The 19,560-nt window shown below is 43.0% G+C and overlaps 1 protein-coding gene across 1 annotated transcript in view; it reads right to left on the bottom strand.

The window, feature by feature from the left end:
* ehmt1b (euchromatic histone-lysine N-methyltransferase 1b) overlaps positions 1-19,560 on the bottom strand; it is a 30,399-nt gene that overhangs the window by 3,792 nt on the left and 7,047 nt on the right. Inside the window, exons 4-24 of the mRNA XM_078794211.1 lie at positions 18,992-19,214; positions 18,759-18,907; positions 17,618-17,791; positions 17,461-17,529; positions 17,247-17,346; positions 16,280-16,393; positions 13,059-13,339; positions 12,667-12,899; positions 11,930-12,151; positions 11,771-11,853; positions 8,866-8,972; positions 7,631-7,753; positions 7,432-7,533; positions 7,066-7,170; positions 6,836-6,990; positions 5,439-5,609; positions 5,115-5,259; positions 2,350-2,427; positions 1,267-1,382; positions 1,090-1,176; positions 900-978 (exon numbers count right to left, since the gene is read on the bottom strand). Coding sequence (XP_078650337.1) covers positions 900-978; positions 1,090-1,176; positions 1,267-1,382; positions 2,350-2,427; positions 5,115-5,259; positions 5,439-5,609; positions 6,836-6,990; positions 7,066-7,170; positions 7,432-7,533; positions 7,631-7,753; positions 8,866-8,972; positions 11,771-11,853; positions 11,930-12,151; positions 12,667-12,899; positions 13,059-13,339; positions 16,280-16,393; positions 17,247-17,346; positions 17,461-17,529; positions 17,618-17,791; positions 18,759-18,907; positions 18,992-19,214 — 2,916 coding nt within the window. The remainder of the gene's footprint in view (positions 1-899; positions 979-1,089; positions 1,177-1,266; positions 1,383-2,349; positions 2,428-5,114; positions 5,260-5,438; positions 5,610-6,835; positions 6,991-7,065; positions 7,171-7,431; positions 7,534-7,630; positions 7,754-8,865; positions 8,973-11,770; positions 11,854-11,929; positions 12,152-12,666; positions 12,900-13,058; positions 13,340-16,279; positions 16,394-17,246; positions 17,347-17,460; positions 17,530-17,617; positions 17,792-18,758; positions 18,908-18,991; positions 19,215-19,560) is intronic.

Raw genomic sequence — 19,560 nt, 5'->3', positions numbered from 1 at the left:
AATTTATAAATTTAATAATAATAATTTATAAATTATTATTATTAAATTTAAAATAATGATTTATAAATGTATCAATTATTATTAAATTTAAAAATGATAATTTATAATTTATTAATATAATATAATAATTTATTTACTAATTTTATAGATTTATAATTATTACATTAAAAAATAATTTATAAATTTTTTCAATTTATCAATTGAATTTCCCATTTATAAATATTTTGCATTATAATTTGTATAATGCATTATAATTTGTATAAATTTATAATTTATAAATTATTTTTAAATTTAATAATAATTTATAAATTTAATAATAATAATTTATAAATTTATAACATTTAAAAATAGAAAATTATAATTTATTAATGTAATATCATAATTTAATAATTTTAACATTTTATAAATTATTATTATTAAATTCAACAATAATTTATAAATTATACATTTATACAAATTATAATTTTGCTGGCCTAAAACAATGCAAAAATATTTATAAATGACAAACTCAATTGATAAATTTACATTTTAACATCACTTTTACCCTCTGGTTGCCGAGGAGGAGACAGGAGAGGTACTACCTTTGTACTTTGTTATTTATTGAATTCAATAGTGTTATTCATCTTCATCAAAGAGCTGGGTTATCCGTGGTACTCCAAATTTATAATTCTAATTTGTATAAAATGTGTTTTTTCCACCTATGTCTGGTAGTAATTGGAGTTATATTGTTTCTTATGGGAAACTATTTGTTCCGGCTTTGACTTTCGTTGCACCTTTTGGAACGGATGACTAAAAAATTCATGTTCAAACTACATATTAGTGCCGCAGGTTTGCACGTTGATGCTAAACTAAACCCTTTGTTATTCCCCAGAGGACTGTGAATTGTGAGTGTAGCGTACCTTATCAGTTAAACTGAAGAGGTAAGCGTCATTTTGCCTCATCTCTGCTTCTGCTTCTGAGATGATCTCACCGATGTACCTGTTCAAAATTAGGATGTGCTTTTGTTTATGAACAAGAATATATTTCACCTGAATGGATTTAACAGTGATATGAATATTAACAGGTTACTCATTAGCAATGGCGACTTACTCGCACACAAACGTCCCTTGGGGTATGTCTTGCAGTGCCCGGACACCCCAGCCCTTTTTACCGGCCCGAAAGAGCTGAAGCTTGGTACTGGAATACATATACAATAACAGACTCGTCACTTGTCATTTCAACAAACAAACCATAACAATGTATGAAATAAATGAAACTTGTGCCTACCTGAGTCCATTTTGCACCACTCTGTTCTTACAGGTCCTCCAACAGGAACAAGCATGGTTACACTCAAAGATAAGAGGGGGCTCCTCACGGGAGAATTCAGGGAGGAGACAACCGACCTAAAAAAAAAAAAAAAAAAAAAAAAAGAATCTTACCATGACTTATTTTAGGAAGGTAAGAAGTTAAAGTTTTCAGCCAGTTAGAAAACTACGGTGTGGGCCAAGGGTCAAATAGGTGGTGGTGGTGGTTAATTATACGTCAAAAAAAAGGAAGCTTTCGTTACCTTTGACAACCCTACTGATTTTCTATGGTCATAAATACTATCTCGCCCGAAGACAGCTGGGATAGGCTCCAGCAACCCTTGAGACCCTTGTAAGGATAAGCGGTAGAAAATGAATGAATTTTTATTATTTATCTTTTATTTTATTGTATTATATATTACATGATACTATAGATTATTATTGTTATATAAACAATAAATAAACAATATTATTATAAATTATATATTTTTGTATTTTTTATGATTTTGCCTTTTTTTCTTTTTATTTAAAGTCACTTAATTATTAGTTATTCAATCAATTACTGCATGTTGATGCTTTGTATTTATCTCATTTTCTATTTCTTTATTCTTATTTTATTATTTATTCGTATTCACTTGTATTGCTTAAGACTTTTTCTCGTTTATTTATTTATTTTTACTTTTTAATACTATTTTTTGGTATTCTTGTTTACTAATGTAATAAATTATATTTAGGCACTGTATGTATTGAAATTTAACATTTTATTTCAGATTTTTTTCATGTATTCAAATTTTCCATCCATCCATTTTCTATTCCGCTTATCCTTATTCAAATTTTCACATTATTTTATTTACATTTTTTTCTACATTTTTCATGCTTTTGATTTTTTTTCATTCCATTAAATTTTTTCCTTTTCTGTCCTTATGACTGCCCAAGCAGTTTTACTGTACTAATGCAATCAATTATCTTTATGTTCCATTTTTAATGTAATTCATCTTACCTTCTATGTCGTTATTCATTTTTATTTATTCCCATTTCATTAAACAAGCTAATTTGACCACCTTACCTTGTCGTACCAGCATCGTAGACTGAGCTGCCCGCACATGCAGACGCTTGAAGAACAGTCTTCCTTGCAAACACAGTACTGTTTGGACACAAATCATAATAATAATAATAATAATAATAATAATTAAAACTGCAAGCAGTGATGAGCGGGCTCGAGCACCCCGACGCGCTCGGGGGTACGCGCGGGTCGGGGGTACGCGCGGGTCGGGGTCGCGCGCGCGACCGGACGGGCGCGCGGACGCGCCGTACGAAAAACCGCGGCGAGCGGATAAGCGGTAAGGGAGTCACGGCACTTGCAATTTTCCGCCAGGAGGGGGCGACAGCGGCGGCGAGGCGGGTGCGCGGTCACGTCCCGTCCGACACCGCGAACCGCCATAAAAAAATTCACGACGATCGGACCACGCGGTAGGTCCTTGCGGCGGATATACGTTTCCGCCTGTGGGTGGCACTATAGAGTGGTTGGCCCACACGGTAACGGACCGGAGGGTACCCCGAACCAACAGAAAAAATTAGGGGCCGATCCGACCGTGCGTAAGGAAGTTACGGCAGATATACATTTCCACCAGTTGGTGGCGCTATAGCGTATGTACACACACAGTCATAGACCAGAGGGTACCCCAGACCACCAGAAAAAATTTGGGCCTGATCCGACCATGTGGAAGGAAGTTACGGCTATATACATTTCCACCAGTTGGTGGCGCTATACAGTCGATGTACACACACAGTCATAGACCAGAGGGTACCCCAGACTACCAGAAAAAATTTGGGCCTGATCCGACCATGTGGAAGGAAGTTACGGCTATATACATTTCCACCAGTTGGTGGCGCTATAGAGTCTATGTACACACAGTATAACAGACCAGAGATTGACCCAACACACCAAAAAAAATTTCAAGACAATCTGACCATGAATCAGGAAGTTACGGCAGATATACATTTCCACCAGTTGGTGGCGCTGTGTTTAGAACATGGCTTCTGGAGCATTAGGTGCGTCCTGTCATGATAGACGTCTCCACCGAAAATCATAGTGATACGTGTAACGGGTGGCGAGGGATAATGAATTGAAACTTCTAGGTGGCGCTAGTGTGTCAATTTAGATTGGTGTCACATGGGAGCACCACCAGGGCGCTCAGGCCTGGATTAAGGCCTGACGTGTAAGATTTCAGCAGCCTGTGACCTTCTGCAGGCAAATGATGACCTTTTGATGGTCAATGGCGAAGGCTGACCATTCGCCGTGGCCACGCCCCCCACATGTGCTTTACACACATCATAGTCCATCAACTGACATCATCAGTCTGTCAGTCAAACTGTGTATTGACTTTGATGTACATTGCTTCAAGGCAAGGCCAGACACCAGGCAGGGCCAGATATGAAATGGTCAAAGTTTGGTGGCGTGCCACGCCCACATCCTATGGAGCGGCCCAAAATCCTTCGCAATTTAACGTGGGCCATCCGTCTAGTGTCCGTTGATGCAACAACGGACTCATTCGGTCAAACCCCCTAGGAGGGGTTCGTCAAGATACGACCCATACATCCGCCCCCAAATGGCCGCCGCCACCTAAAATGGCCGACTTCCTGTTGGTTTTAGAACATGGGTTATTGAGACTTTTTTGTGCGTCCTGTCACGAGTGATGTCTCCTCCGAAAATCATGCCGATACGTGCAACGGGAGGCGAGGGATAATTATTTTAAAACTTCTAGGTGGCGCTAGTGAGTCAATTTGGCTTGGTTTCATATGGGGGCCACACCAGGCCGCTCAGGCCTGGATTCTGACCCCCCCTATGAGTTTTCAAGCCCATGCGACCTTTTGCGGGCGAATGATGACCTTTTCTATGTAAATGGCGAGGCCTGAGCATTCGCCGCCAGGCCACGCCCACCACGTGCGCTTTTCCTGCATCATGGTCCATCAACAGGCTTCACCAGGCTGTCAGGCAGTGACCTTGTGACCCCGATGTTCATCTGATGAATCTCCTGGCAGAAAAGGCCTCATGTAGATGACACGCCTTTAGCCTGTCGCCAATAGGTGGCGCTGCGACGAAATCAGGAAGTGACCTACGGGGACCTTCGGGGCGGGGCCATGATCACATGTACCAAGTATGATGAAGATCTGACCACGTGGAGCCAAGTTATTCACGTCTACAGTTACGCTCAGCGTGCAAGGCCCGGACATATGAAAATGGGCAAAATTTGGGGGCGTGCCACGCCCACATCGTATGGAATATCCCAAAATCCTTCGCAATTTAACGTCGGCCATCCGTCTAGTGTCCGTTGATGCAACAACGGACTCATTTGGTCAAACCCCCTAGGAGAAGTTCGTCGAGATACGACCCCAACTTCTGGCACGAAAAAGGCCGCCGCCATCCAAAATGGCCGACTTCCTGTTCGTTTTCCAATATGGGTTCTTGAGACTTTTTGGTCCGTCCTGTCACGATAGACGTCTCCACCAAGTTTCGTGACGATAGGTGAAACTGGTGGCGGGGGCCAATTTTTTCAAAAATTAAAGGTGGCGCTAGAGAGTCAATTTTGGAACATTGTTTTCGGGACCCCCACCAGATCGAAATTTTCGCCAGACCTGACGCGCTTGCAAAATTTGGTGAGTTTTCGGGCATGTTAAGGCCCTCAAAATGGCCGTCCTTTCGTCAGAATAAAAAACGGAACGATTACAATAGGGCTTTCGCACTGGTCAGTGCTCGAGCCCTAACAATAACGTCTGTCATTTTAGAAAAAAGAGGAAAAAACACGACTGAATGTCATTGCACCAGCTCACCTGTAAGTGTGTTATGTTTCGGTCGATGTTCATCGGGGAGGTGACGCAGTTTTCAAGAATGTACTTGTAGTCGTCTGGGTAGGGTTCTCCGTCTATGGAGTTGACACAGGGAATGGCGACTCTCTCTTGCCCAAGAGCGATGTCACTGTATACGGACCACACATATTATGTTGTGGGTTCAGGTTGCCACACGTTCATGTATGCCATGATTAACCTCATGAGAGCCAAGGTCACATCCATATCTTTATAGCGCTATGGCACGACTATTAATAAGCATTCCTCTTACACCTCACATTCACAAGGGAAGTGGAGATCAATTTGAACCTGTGAAGGATTTTTCCCTGTGATAGACTGAGCCTGACGTTCTTGGCGTCTTTTTCTCTCTTGTGGGCTTGCAGGGCTGCAAAGGCTTTTGAGTTGTGTCCACAGCAGTCTGGGGGGGTTTCTCCCTCACGGTTTTTGAGAAAAACATCCGCTCCTTGAGATAAGAAAAGCCTGGAAGGTAAAAAGCACAGATTCAACAACAAGACCATTAGCTTAATAAAGTGGAACCCGCTTAAGTTGGTCCTGTCTAGTCGCCAGTGCCGTCGTCATTATTATTTATTCATTCATTTTCTACCGCTTTTCCTCACAAGGGTCGCGGGGGTGCTGGAGCCTATCCCAGCTGTCTTCGGGCGAGAGGCGGGGTACACCCTGGACTGGTGGCCAGCCAATCACAGGGCACATATAGACAAACAACCATTCACACTCACATTCATACCTATGGACAATTTGGAATCACTAATTAACCTAGCATGTTTTTGGAATGTGGGAGGAAACCGGAGTACCCGGAGAAAACCCACGCATGCACGGGGAGAACATGCAAACTCCACACAGACATGGCCGAGGGTGGAATTGAACCCTGGTCTCCTAGCTGTGAGGTCTGCTCGCTAACCACTCAACCGCCGTGCCGCCCTTCGTCATTATTAATTTTAAAAAAGTGCTTAAGCCAATGTTGACATACTTAGTTGACATGTGTTGAGTACCCTTCAAAATAAAATGGTATGACCTGGGTTCCGGGCTGCAGGGCGGACGAGTGGTTAGCGCGCAGGCCTCACAGCGAGGAGACCGGAGTTCAATTCCACCCTCGGCCATCTCTGTGTGGAGTTTGCATGTTCTCCCCGTGCATGCGTGGGTTTTATCCGGGTACTCCGGTTTCCTCCCACATTCCAAAAACGTGCTAGGTTAATTAGCGACTCCAAATTGTCCATAGGTATGAATGTGAGTGTCATTCAAATGAATGAATGAATGAATGTTATAAGATGATTAAAAAATACATTAATGTAAGCAATTCTGATTCCAAATTTAAAGCACAAAATAACAATAATAATTTGTGACCAGTGCTATTTTTAGAAGATGCCTCACGGGCGCCTTAAGTGGTCCACGTGGGCGCATGGGCGCCTGCGGGCACAGCGTTGGTAAACCCCTGCTGTAGACCAAAGCTTCTGCTCTGCCCCTCCTCCCTCTTCCTGCATGCAGGGATGAGGGGGATACAGTGCAAATCCAGTCAAATCGATATCAAAGATATGATTGGTTTTGATGATGTACTCAATGTAAATATATATATTGCCGAGTCCTACTTACTTGGCAATACTGGCCCTGTAGTTACTTGGCATCTATTTGATACCAAACTGTGTCATATTGCACACCCCAATAAACAAATCCATTAGTTTGCGACTTACATTACACAATCCAGGCGATTTTCCCGAGCAGCTATGTGTAGAGGAGAGTCTCCATGGATGTTGACAGCCTGGAGATTACAGTGTGCGTCAAGGAGCAGCTTGGCGATTTCAACGCTGCCAGAGAAGGCTGCCCAGTGAAGACAGATGTTTTCTTCCTAAAATTACAAAATAAAGAAATGTTTGTGATTCCGTTGTAAAGATTCCAAACACAGCTTGTCCTGAGCCAAAACCTTGTCTCTGATGCTGACGTCAGCTCCTTTGGACAGTAACAACTTGACCTGGTCCACGTGTTTGTATTCTGTGGCCCAGATCATGGCCGTCCAACCTCCATCATCCTAATGGGGGTAAAAAGCAGAACAATCACATTAAGAGGAGTTTGGATCAAGGAACAGAATTGAAGAATGTTTCCATCATTTGTTAGGAAATAAATAGAAAATTTGCTTTCAACCACGGCCTGACTTTACTGGCTATGGCGCTGTTTGAGTGACAGTTAATATTGTTGTCATGAATGTCAAAATACAGGAAAAATATGAAACTAGAAAAAAAACAGTAGTTCCCTGGTGAAAACAATAGAGTTGACAGGTATGGTTACTGACCTGGCAATTTATGTTGACAAATCCTGTAGACAGAAGATATTGAACAATGTCATAATGACCAGACTTGGCCGCCAGGTGGAGACACGTGAACCCTTCAACATCCTGGGAAGAGAATGCAGCATTGACCAGTTAGCTAAATAAGCCTTCAGCTCCGACAGCGGTCATTCATACACAAAAAGATCTTTTTTTCTGGTCCGACCTTGTGCATGGCGCTGGCGCCTGCTCTCAGCAGATACATGACCGTCTCCATGTGGTTGTTCTCACACGCATCCATCAGTGGTGTCCGATGATCTTCGTCGCATGTGTCCAAGTTTGCACCAGCCTGTAACGAAGAAACATCATGACATCATTGCAGAACCAGGAAACATACTTACACCAGGGATAAAAAAAAAAACTTGCTTATATATCACATCAGTTTACACTTGACAAAGAAATTGGTTTCTGAAATGATGAATTCAATGAAGACTTTAAATGGGGCATCCTTAGAAGAGTGTCTACCTGTTACAGTAGTCGGTAGGTAATGAAGTCAGTACGTTTAATGTAATACAGGGGTCTGAAACACGTGGCCCGCGGGCCAAATGTGGCACGCAGGACACTAGTTTGAGGCCCCCGCCTTGATAGAAAGTTTAATGTTAGTGCGGCCCGCGCAAGTTTGATATGGATGCTGTATGGTATCATGTACCCAGAAAAAAATATTACGTTTGATTAATGTTCATGTTAAAGGTTAAATAACTGTTAATAGTTATCCTCCCTATCCGTGTGGAAGTGGTAAGTTTTTGGCTATTTAAGTTTAAAGGAAATAACTTGAAGGCTACCGTTTAGGTCGCTAGCTCTCTAGTTTGCGAGTTAGCATGTGTCTCAAGACCCTGCAGTTGCGCAATATGTTGTAAATAAAAAGAGTATAAATGTGACTATAGTCGTGTTTTGTCATGTCTACAGGGCTCTAATAATGCTTTGTTCATTTTAATCTGAAAAAATAATTTGTCTACCCACCAACTATATGTGGTTTCTTAAGTTTTTATTATTTGCTGTTTTATTATTATTATATTTATTTATTTATTACTGATTGATTGATTTTCTTTATTCTTGATTTTTTTATTTATTTTTCATCTTATTTTGTGTAGAACAATAAAAAGTAAGATATTTGAGAACAGTGGAATGTTTTATCACAGCTTTTCTTGTAGAAAATTGAAACCAAAACAAAGTTTTACCATTTTTCTGTTTTTAATAAATGTTTTTTTTTTGGAAAACCTGATGCGACCCAGTCTCGCCCAGACCCTAGCTCCAGTGGCCCCCCAAGTAAATTGAGTTTGAGACCCCTGATGTAATACATGTTACTTATTGTTTTCATCAATTTGAAAGTGAAGACCAATCAGTCAAACCATCAATTGCTACAGCTTTACACAGAAAATAACTTGCTTACTAAGTTCTTACTTGTACGAGCATGTGGCAGATTTCCTTTTGTCCTCCCTCAGCTGCAGCGTGAAGAGGGGTGCGCTTGTTCTGGGATTCCATCTTAAAGTTGGGGTCGATACCATCCACTGTATAGTGCATCATAACAAAAAAAGAACACTCAGAAATACAGTGAAGAAAATAAGTATTTGAACACCCTGCTATTTTGCTATTTCTCCCACTTAGAAATCATGGAGGGGTCTGAAATTTTCATCGTAGGTGCATGTCCACTGTGAGAGAGATAAACTAAAAAGAAAAATCCAGAAATCACAATGCATGATTTTTTAACAATTTATTTGTGTGATACAGCTGCAAATAAGTATTTGAACACCTGTGTATCATCTAGAATTCTGACCCTGAAAGACCTGTTAGTCTGCCCATTAGAAGTACACCTGCACTCCATGTATCATCCTGAATCAGATGCACCTGTTTGAGGTCGTTAGCTGCATAAAGACACCTGTCCACCCCATACAATCAGTAAGACTTTAACTTGTAACATGGCGAAGACCAAAGAGCTGTCCAAAGACACCAGAGACAAAATTGTACACCTCCACAAGGCTGGAAAGGGCTACGGAGCAATTACCAAGCAGCTTGGTGAAAAAAGGTCCACTGTTGGAGCTATCATTAGAAAATGGAAGAAGCTAAACATGACGGTCAATCTCAATCGGAGTGGAGCCCCATGCAAGATATCACCTCGTGGGGTCTCAATGATTCTAAGAAAGGTGAGGAATCAGCCCAGAACTACACGACAGGACTTGGTCAATGACCTGAAAAGAGCTGGGACCACCGTTTCCAAGGTTACTGTAGGTAATACACTAAGACGTCATGATGTGAAATCATGCATGGCACGAAAGGTTCCCCTGCTTAAACCAGCACATGTCAAGGCCCGTCTTAAGTTTGCATATGACCATTTGGATGATACAGAGGAGTCATGGGAGAAAGTTTTATGGTCAGATGAGACCAAAATAGAACTTTTTGGTCATAATTCCAATAAGCGTGTTTGGAGGAAGAAGAATGAAGAGTACAATCCGAAGAACACCATCCCTACTGTGAAGCATGGGGGTGGTAGCATCATGCTTTGGGGGTGTTTTTCTGCACATGGGACAGGACGAGTGCACTGCATTAAAGAGAGGATGACTGGGGCCGTGTATTGTGAGATTTTGTGGAACAACCTCCTTCCCTCTGTCAGAGCATTGAAGATGGGTCGTGGCTGGGTCTTCCAACACGACAACGACCCGAAGCACACAGCCAGGAAAACCAAGGAGTGGCTCCGTAAGAAGCATATCAAGGTTCTAGCATGGCCCAGCCAGTCTCCAGACCTGAACCCAATCGAAAATCTTTGGAGGGAGCTCAAACTCCGTGTTTCTCAGCGACAGCCCAGAAACCTGACTGATCTAGAGAAGATCTGTGTGGAGGAGTGGGCCAAGATCCCTCCTGCAGTGTGTGCAAACCTGGTGAAAAACTACAGGAAACGTTTGACCTCTGTAATAGCAAACAAAGGCTACTGTACCGAATATTAACATTCATTTTCTCAGGTGTTCAAATACTTATTTGCAGCTGTATCACACAAATAAATTGTTAAAAAATCATGCATTGTGATTTCTGGATTTTTCTTTTTAGTTTATCTCTCTCACAGTGGACATGCACCTACGATGAAAATTTCAGACCCCTCCATGATTTCTAAGTGGGAGAAATAGCAAAATAGCAGGGTGTTCAAATACTTATTTTCTTCACTGTATGCAGTACGCTCCAATAACTCAGCACTTATATAGCGTACGTTGCTTTGTTCATACTTCAACAAATAACCCCCCCCACACACACACACAAATAATAAAGCTGGAACTGTCTACAGTGTCGATCCATCCATGTTCTTCCACTTATCCGAGGTCGGATCGTAGGGTCAGCAGCCCTCTCCCCTGCTCCCCCTCGTCAAGCTCCTCTCTGCGGCTCCTGAGGATTTCCTAGGCCGGCTGAGAGAGACAGTCTCTCCAAAGTGTCCCGGGTCTTCCCCCGAGGCCTACTGAAGGAGGCATCCAGCCCAAGCAAGCTCATCTTGCTCCTCTTAATGCAATGAAGCAGCGGTTCTAGTCAAGAGTTTCTGCAGGAGAGCCCAGCCACCCAATGGAGAAACCTCATTTATCAATAATCTTATCCTTTCGGTCACTACCCAAACCTCATGACCATAGGTAAGGGTAGGAACATAGATTGACGGGTAAATTGAGAGCTTAACCTTTTGGCTCAGTTCCCCTTCACCACAATGCATCACTGCAGATGCCACAGTGCCTATAGTGTCCCAGCTCTAAAAGAACTACTATCCATTCTTAACAAGTCAACAACTGTGATAACCAGGACTGTGTACAAAAAGGAAGACCTGCAGGCATCGTCGGCCGAGCTGATGTACGAGTCTTGCGTGTTCCCGGGGGACTTCATTCCGGACGCCACCACACCCTTCTCCCCTGCCGCAAGCAGTGCGCACACGGTGGGGCTGTGCGGTTGTCCCCGCACGCACGGTCGATTTTGACTATGGTGGAATTCTGGGGAGGCTTGTGTAGTGGTAGGTTACCGGGACATAATTCACCCCGGAATGATCGATAGGGGAGGGGTTGCCACCCGGAGGGGTGGGCGCAAGGGACGGGGGTTTTCCGCTTCCTGTTGTGGTTGAAAGACGGGGCTTTCATGTCTTACGTAGCAAAGAGTGCAAGTTAATGTTTGCAAGAAAAATAAAGTTTTCTCCCAAATTCGACACTCCGCCTCAGACTCCAGTTCTTCGGCGCTTCAAAGTCATATTTTTTTAGCAATTTTCATCAAAATCAAATCTTACAAAACACGAAATTCCACAGTATTAAAAAACAAAATAAAAAACAGCAGCATAGCACAGGGGACATACCCAGCATGAGCACGACCTTCTTAAGTTCTCCCTGTTTGGCGGAGAGGTAAAGATGCTTTGGATGAAAACGCAGCTTCTTTGGCCTGATCGAAACAAAAATAAAACCAATTGGAGTTGCATCTCTTTTGACCACAAAACATCCAAACGACTCAAACATACTTCTCTGTGTTGAGAGAAACCAGGACGCTTTCAAGGGTTTCTCGTGGCGGTCCTTGGAGAACTGGAGATTGAGCTGTTGCTTCAGTACCAGCCTGCAGTACTGAGGTGCTGCTGGACGATCCGGGAAAAGCTGGATCTGAGTCTGGTTGAGGTTTCAAACCGGCGGAAAGAGAGCTGTCTGCGCTGCCATTGACATCACAGCCCGCATTCAAGTGTGAGGAGCTCGAGAAGAGATGAAAGGAGAGGGTCTTTTAATCCCAAAGCAGTTTCATTCATTCATTCATTCATTTTCTACTTTTTCCTCACGAGGGTCGCGGGGGTGTTGGAGCCTATCCCAGCTGTCTTTGGGCGAGAGGCGGGGTACACCCTGGCCTGGTCGCCAGCCAATCACAGGGCACATATAGACAAACAACCATTCACACTCACATTCGTACCTATGGACAATTTGGAGTCACCAATTAACCTAGCATGTTTTTGGAATGTGGGAGGAAACCGGAGTACCCGGAGAAAACCCACGCATGCACGGGGAGAACATGCAAACTCCACACAGAGATGGCTGAGGGTGGAATTGAACCCTGGTCTCCTAGCTGTGAGGTCTGCGCGCTAACCACTCGACCGCTATGCCGCCCCCAAAGCAGTTTCATTATTATAAAAATAGAAATGTATTATAGGACAACACCATAATGGTTTATGTTTAGATAAGTTCTTAAACAAAACTAGTTTATTTTTCCATTTACCTGCCAGTGGTGGTGTCTGCTCTGCCCTCATGTGCTCCAGGCGTGGCTGGTCCATGAGTGAGTGCAGGCGGTACGGTGGAGGTGGTGTCCGCCTTGGCGATAGTAACCTCCTTGGCCTTGCTGGCCTCCTCCCCGCAGTGGGGGCAGAAGCTTTGGCCTTTTAGCACTGACGCGCAGGCATGGTGGAAGCGGTGTGAGATGTTCACGTCTGGTTGGCACTCCATGAAGGTCCCCTGCACAGAAAAGGACACCGTCTCAGAACAGAAGGGTACTCCTAAAAAAACACATGAATACAGAAGAAAATGAGCTACCTATAATTACAGATGCTGTTGTAACTGTATTTTTTTAATCGGCATTTCATTACGATGAAAAAACAGTGACCGAGTACTCACAGCCCTGCAGAAGAAGCCGCAGCCGGGACAGCACTGGTGCTTGACCATGCCGCTACGGTGGTCCTCACAAAGTACCAGCAGCTGAACAGAGTTGGAAGGCCGCATCATCTCATGTTTCAAGACAGCGCTTTGGCAACGGGTAAGTTGTCCATCGACGCTCTCGGTGGCCATACACTTCCTGTCCGCCAGGATGAGAATCTCCCGACTCTTGGGGGTCTCCATGCGGCAGCTGCACAGCGGCAGCTCCTGAGCCTCCTCCATTGTTGACCTTGAAGTGTCTGCTATGACCAAAAGTCTGATAATACAGTGGATATCCACACGTTTGCAATTCACCATTCACAATATTGCTACATTTTGGAGTAATTCTTTTTTTTATATTCCTTCGAAAAGTTGGCCATGATTTATAAATATGTGAAGAAGTCCCAAACTATCAACGCCATGTTTGTTTACCGATCATTGTAAACAGGGGATGCTTATGAAAGGCTGCATGCGTGGGTTTTCTCCGGGTACTCCGGTTTCCTCCCACATTCCAAAAACATGCTAGGTTAATTGGCGACTCCAAATTGTCCATAGGTATGAATGTGAGTTGGCACATATAGACAAACAACCATTCACACTCACATTCAGTACCCGGAGAAAACCCACTAATGCACAGGGAGAGCATGCAAACTCCACACAGAGATGGCAGAGGGTGGGATTTAACTCGGGTCTCCTAGCTGCGAGGTCTGCGCGCTAACCACTCGGCCGCCATCCAAAAATAATATACAGTTGGAAATACTTAATGCAAGTGGCCAGTTGTCCCACTTTGTTTGACGGCCCTTGAAGGTACTTTGTCCCTCACATGCTGCACAGATAGATAGTTACTTTATTTACAGTGAAGAAAATAAGTATTTGAACACCCTGCTATTTTGCTATTTCTCCCACTTAGAAATCATGGAGGGGTCTGAAATTTTCATCGTAGGTGCATGTCCACTGTGAGAGAGATAAACTAAAAAGAAAAATCCAGAAATCACAATGCATGATTTTTTAACAATTTATTTGTGTGATACAGCTGCAAATAAGTATTTGAACACCTGTGTATCATCTAGAATTCTGACCCTGAAAGACCTGTTAGTCTGCCCATTAGAAGTCCACCTGCACTCCATGTATCATCCTGAATCAGATGCACCTGTTTGAGGTCGTTAGCTGCATAAAGACACCTGTCCACCCCATACAATCAGTAAGACTTTAACTTGTAACATGGCGAAGACCAAAGAGCTGTCCAAAGACACCAGAGACAAAATTGTACACCTCCACAAGGCTGGAAAGGGCTACGGAGCAATTACCAAGCAGCTTGGTGAAAAAAGGTCCACTGTTGGAGCTATCATTAGAAAATGGAAGAAGCTAAACATGACGGTCAATCTCAATCGGAGTGGAGCCCCATGCAAGATATCACCTCGTGGGGTCTCAATGATTCTAAGAAAGGTGAGGAATCAGCCCAGAACTACACGACAGGACTTGGTCAATGACCTGAAAAGAGCTGGGACCACCGTTTCCAAGGTTACTGTAGGTAATACACTAAGACGTCATGATGTGAAATCATGCATGGCACGAAAGGTTCCCCTGCTTAAACCAGCACATGTCAAGGCCCGTCTTAAGTTTGCATATGACCATTTGGATGATACAGAGGAGTCATGGGAGAAAGTTTTATGGTCAGATGAGACCAAAATAGAACTTTTTGGTCATAATTCCAATAAGCGTGTTTGGAGGAAGAAGAATGAAGAGTACAATCCGAAGAACACCATCCCTACTGTGAAGCATGGGGGTGGTAGCATCATGCTTTGGGGGTGTTTTTCTGCACATGGGACAGGACGAGTGCACTGCATTAAAGAGAGGATGACTGGGGCCGTGTATTGTGAGATTTTGGGGAACAACCTCCTTCCCTCTGTCAGAGCATTGAAGATGGGTCGTGGCTGGGTCTTCCAACACGACAACGACCCGAAGCACACAGCCAGGAAAACCAAGGAGTGGCTCCGTAAGAAGCATATCAAGGTTCTAGCATGGCCCAGCCAGTCTCCAGACCTGAACCCAATCGAAAATCTTTGGAGGGAGCTCAAACTCCGTGTTTCTCAGCGACAGCCCAGAAACCTGACTGATCTAGAGAAGATCTGTGTGGAGGAGTGGGCCAAGATCCCTCCTGCAGTGTGTGCAAACCTGGTGAAAAACTACAGGAAACGTTTGACCTCTGTAATAGCAAACAAAGGCTACTGTACCAAATATTAACATTCATTTTCTCAGGTGTTCAAATACTTATTAGCAGCTGTATCACACAAATAAATTGTTAAAAAATCATGCATTGTGATTTCTGGATTTTTCTTTTTAGTTTATCTCTCTCACAGTGGACATGCACCTACGATGAAAATTTCAGACCCCTCCATGATTTCTAAGTGGGAGAAATAGCAAAATAGCAGGGTGTTCAAATACTTATTTTCTTCACTGTATCTGCAGTATTTTTACCCTTGATCTGCACGGCGGACGAGTGGTTAGCACCCGAGTTCAATTCCAACATCGGCCATCTCTGTGTGGAGTTTGCATGTTCTTTCCATGCATGCGTGGGTTTTCTCCGGGTACTCCGGTTTCCTCCCACATTCCAAAAACATGCTAGGTTAATTGGCGACTCCAAATTGTCCATAGGTATGAATGTGAGTGTGAATGGTTGTTTGTCTATATGTGCCCTGTGATTGGCTGGCGACCAGTCCAGGGTGTACCCCGCCTCTCGCCCGAAGACAGCTGGGATAGGCTCCAGCACCCCCCTTGACTCTCGTGAGGAAAAAGCGGTAGAAAATGAATGAATGAATGCTTCCAGCACGCCACAGCTAGGAAAAAAGGTGAGCATGATTTGCTAACCCAATGCTAATAGCTTAATCGTTATTATGCCATAATTCCTCATATCAGCCTGATAATTAGCAGTCCAATATTTATTATGCACTCTTAGTGAGTACCTCATCATTTTCCAATTTAAAATGTGTTTAATAAATGTGTGAGGCATATTTTGTGTAGAAAGACGGTGAAGGTTCTGGAGCTGAATCTAATGTAATAATTACAATAGTCACTTTTATTGCAGGGTTGGAGAAGTCGTGTGTCAAAATTAGTCATCTTTTTGGGCCACGATTTTTCACCATCCGCTGGTGGTCCCTGATGAAAAGCAGGGGTTCAGGTTAAACACTTATTGGTGAGCTCACCTTCTGAAGGAACATCAGGCTTGCAGTTTTTGGCAGGTGGTATCGACGCATGCTCCGTACCATCTTCTGTGCTGCTTAGAACTGAAGATGGAGGCTCAGTGGAGGGCTCTGGTTCTGAATAGACCAGTAAGTGTTAGATCGCAAACATACACGGCCCCAAAGTATAAATAACACCAAAATTCAATTCAATATGGAAGTGACGAGAAGAATCACTAAATCGCTAGTAGAAAAATCTTGCATCCAATATTATCTTGTATTTGGCCAAAGTTGATGAGTACAATATCAAACAATAAGGATTTATCTCTATTAATTATCGGCCACCTTGGAGCTACAAGCAGGAGAGAGAAATGTGTATTAGATCTGTAAATTTAGCCTCAAAAACCTTGCAGATGGCTCTCGCAAGGTTTGAAATTGAAACTGTAATGTTGAGTGTAAGGCTGCACAGTGGTCGAGTGGTTAGCGCATAGGGCTCACAGCGAGGAGACTCAAGTTCAATTCCACCCTCGGCCATCTCTGTGTAGAGTTTACATGTTCTTCCCGTGCATGCGTGGGTTTTCTCCCACATTCCAAAAACATGCTAGGTTAATTGGCGACTCCAAATTGTCCATAGGTATGAATGTGAGTGTGAATGGTTGTTTGTCTATATGTGCCCTGTGATTGGCTGGCGACCAGTCCAGGGTGTATGCTGGGATAGGCCTGGAGCCCCTGATATCCCTATACATAACATTTGACGAATGGCGATGAAATATTTGAATTAATTGACAGCCCTATTTAATATATATCTAGGAAACAATAATATAATATATATATATATATATATATATAACACTTCTGATGACATTACCGTGTTATATATAACGATGGCAAAAATAGCCCTATTGTAATTTCCGCTGAGAGCCAATGGATGCGTTCTCAATATGAGTCAACATACAACAGAGAATGAGCTGTAATGAGCTGCAGTTCTTACCTTTGACCTTTACCCTCCTCTTGCGTTTCCTGGATGGGCGGAGCCACGCACCGTCTTTCGTTTTCTTTTTCAACTTCTTCTTGAGACTGGACTCCGTGCTCTGAGGCAGACAGATACGAGTTCAGTCATGGGATGATTTCAGTACTGGATAAAGAGAAAATCGTCTGAAGCAAGCGGATGAAAAAGCATTCCATTGCTTTAAGCTGGAGCTTACCAAGTCTGACTCGGTGCCCTCCTCCTCAGCCTCTACTCCAGATTCATCAGAGTCTTGCTCATTCTCCGCCTAGGTTTATGTCCCAGTGTTGGGAACAAAATCAGTTCTTTAGCATCAAGCATTTTTATTGGAAGGATGCATCCTTTAATGTTCAAACCTGAGAGATGGATTCAGATGTTGGACTCGCTGCCTGTTCAGCAGTGAGGAGTTGCTCTCCTTGCTGCTGCTCTTCTTCCTCATCAGAGTCCACCTCATCTGACTCCTCATCCTCATCATCATCCTCCTCCTCCTCCTCAGATGCACAATCCACCTTATCGCCATTGATGTTTGTCTGAGACGTAAGGCAGAGCAATGTTGAAACTATTAAAAATGCTTAAAACAGCATAGTGTATACACCTGCTCTGCCAGAGAATAAGAAGATGTAGCAGGAGGGTCACTGTATCCAAATTTACATTATACAGTAAAGTCTCGTTATATCGATATCGGTTAAAACGAATTTCTACTTATTACGATACTATTTTCATTTCCCGGCAAATTTCTAGTCTTTTATGATATAATTAGCTCTGTTAGTACGATACACGGTCATTATGATAATCCGGTTACTACGATGCCCTATTCATCTCCCGCCAGCCAATTTGGTCTGCTTATATCGATACAAAAGCAGCTTAAATCAATCTTTGCTTAAGGATTTCAATACCAAAAAAGAACACGGCGAACGGCTGCTTCCAGTCAACTTTATTTTTCACACTTCCACCACCAGAGTGCAGCACACACAGCGGAAAACACCCGTCCCTCACGCCTACCCCTCCGGGTGGCAACACCTTCCCTATCGATAGTTCCGGGGTGAATTATGTTCCGGGGTGAATTATGTCCCGGTAACCGGTAATCACTACAGCGTAAGTTTATTTTTATTTACTGTAGTACAAAATGTATTGTAGTACAAAAGCATGCTAGATATGCAATCCATGAACTCAAGGAGAAAATTACATGCCATATCAAAGATCCGCCCACTTTTAATGCAGTTCGGCACAGGATCGGATATATGGATAGTCCGGTTATATCGGTATTTTTTCCGACTCCCGAGAATATCGATATAACGAGACTTTACTGTATTACATTTAACCAGTGTTCAGATCCTTCTAGTTTGTCTTATTCAAAAAAGTGAAATTTAACCATAAAAGCATGTGATTTAATTTAATCAAGCAATTTAAAGCAGAGGAAAAAATATTTAAAAAAATGTAATATTTAGAAATGACTTTTTGATATTTTTGGGGGGGTAGGGGGTGTTGACTACAGACCTCTGGGCTCTTGGCATCTGGGTGCACATCCTTAAACATTTCCAGCAATGTCCTCTGCCTCAGAATTTTCGGTTTCTTCTTGGGAACCAGGTTGTAAATCCCCATTCTTCTCTTCTTCTTACGGGACAACAACCCTCCCATGAAGGAGCCTACATTGAGACATGATGCACGTTAAAACCCATGTAAAGCAACATTTACAAGGGTTTATAATGGGTATGATTTGCTTTTCCAACCTGACAGATTGTGTTGAAGCTTGCCTGGCGATGAAGTGAGTGGAGGAGAAGATATCGGAGGAATTGCTGGTGAAGTCGTTGAAGCAGTTTGTGCTGAAGGTGACAAAGGATTCTGAGGTAGATGGTTCTCCGTTAAGTGCTGCTGTGAGAGTTTCGATGCGTCGGATGCTACCGCAGTCTCCATTTTGGCGTTCTGTGCTTCTCTTAGCTCTCTCTTGAGAAGCTGTAGGTGACAAAAACAGAAACTGTGCAGGCAATGTCTGACTGAAGAGTTGTAGATATGTGATGACATGCACTACTGTACCCAATATTGCATTTGACAAGAGTACCAAATATTTACAACATAAAAAAACTAAATAAAAAAAAAAAAGCAATGGAAAAGAGAAGTGACCTGCCAAATAAATGCTAAGTAACACCTTGCCTACTTCGGCATAATTAGTAGTAGACAAAAACAATCCAAAAGAAGTGTTCATATCAACAGTGACATACAGCGGATCCCAGCATATTCACGATTCAGCATTCAAAGTCCCGCAAATTCAAAGATTTTTGGTAATTTTTTTCCTGTTTTC

Source organism: Doryrhamphus excisus, linkage group LG10, assembly GCF_037039965.1.
Source record: "Doryrhamphus excisus strain RoL-2023G ecotype Guam linkage group LG10, RoL_Dexc_Guam_v1.1, whole genome shotgun sequence".
NCBI lineage: Eukaryota > Metazoa > Chordata > Actinopteri > Syngnathiformes > Syngnathidae > Doryrhamphus > Doryrhamphus excisus.
The sequence above is the reverse complement of the archived record's forward strand: the minus strand, read 5'-3'. Positions and strand labels throughout refer to the sequence as shown.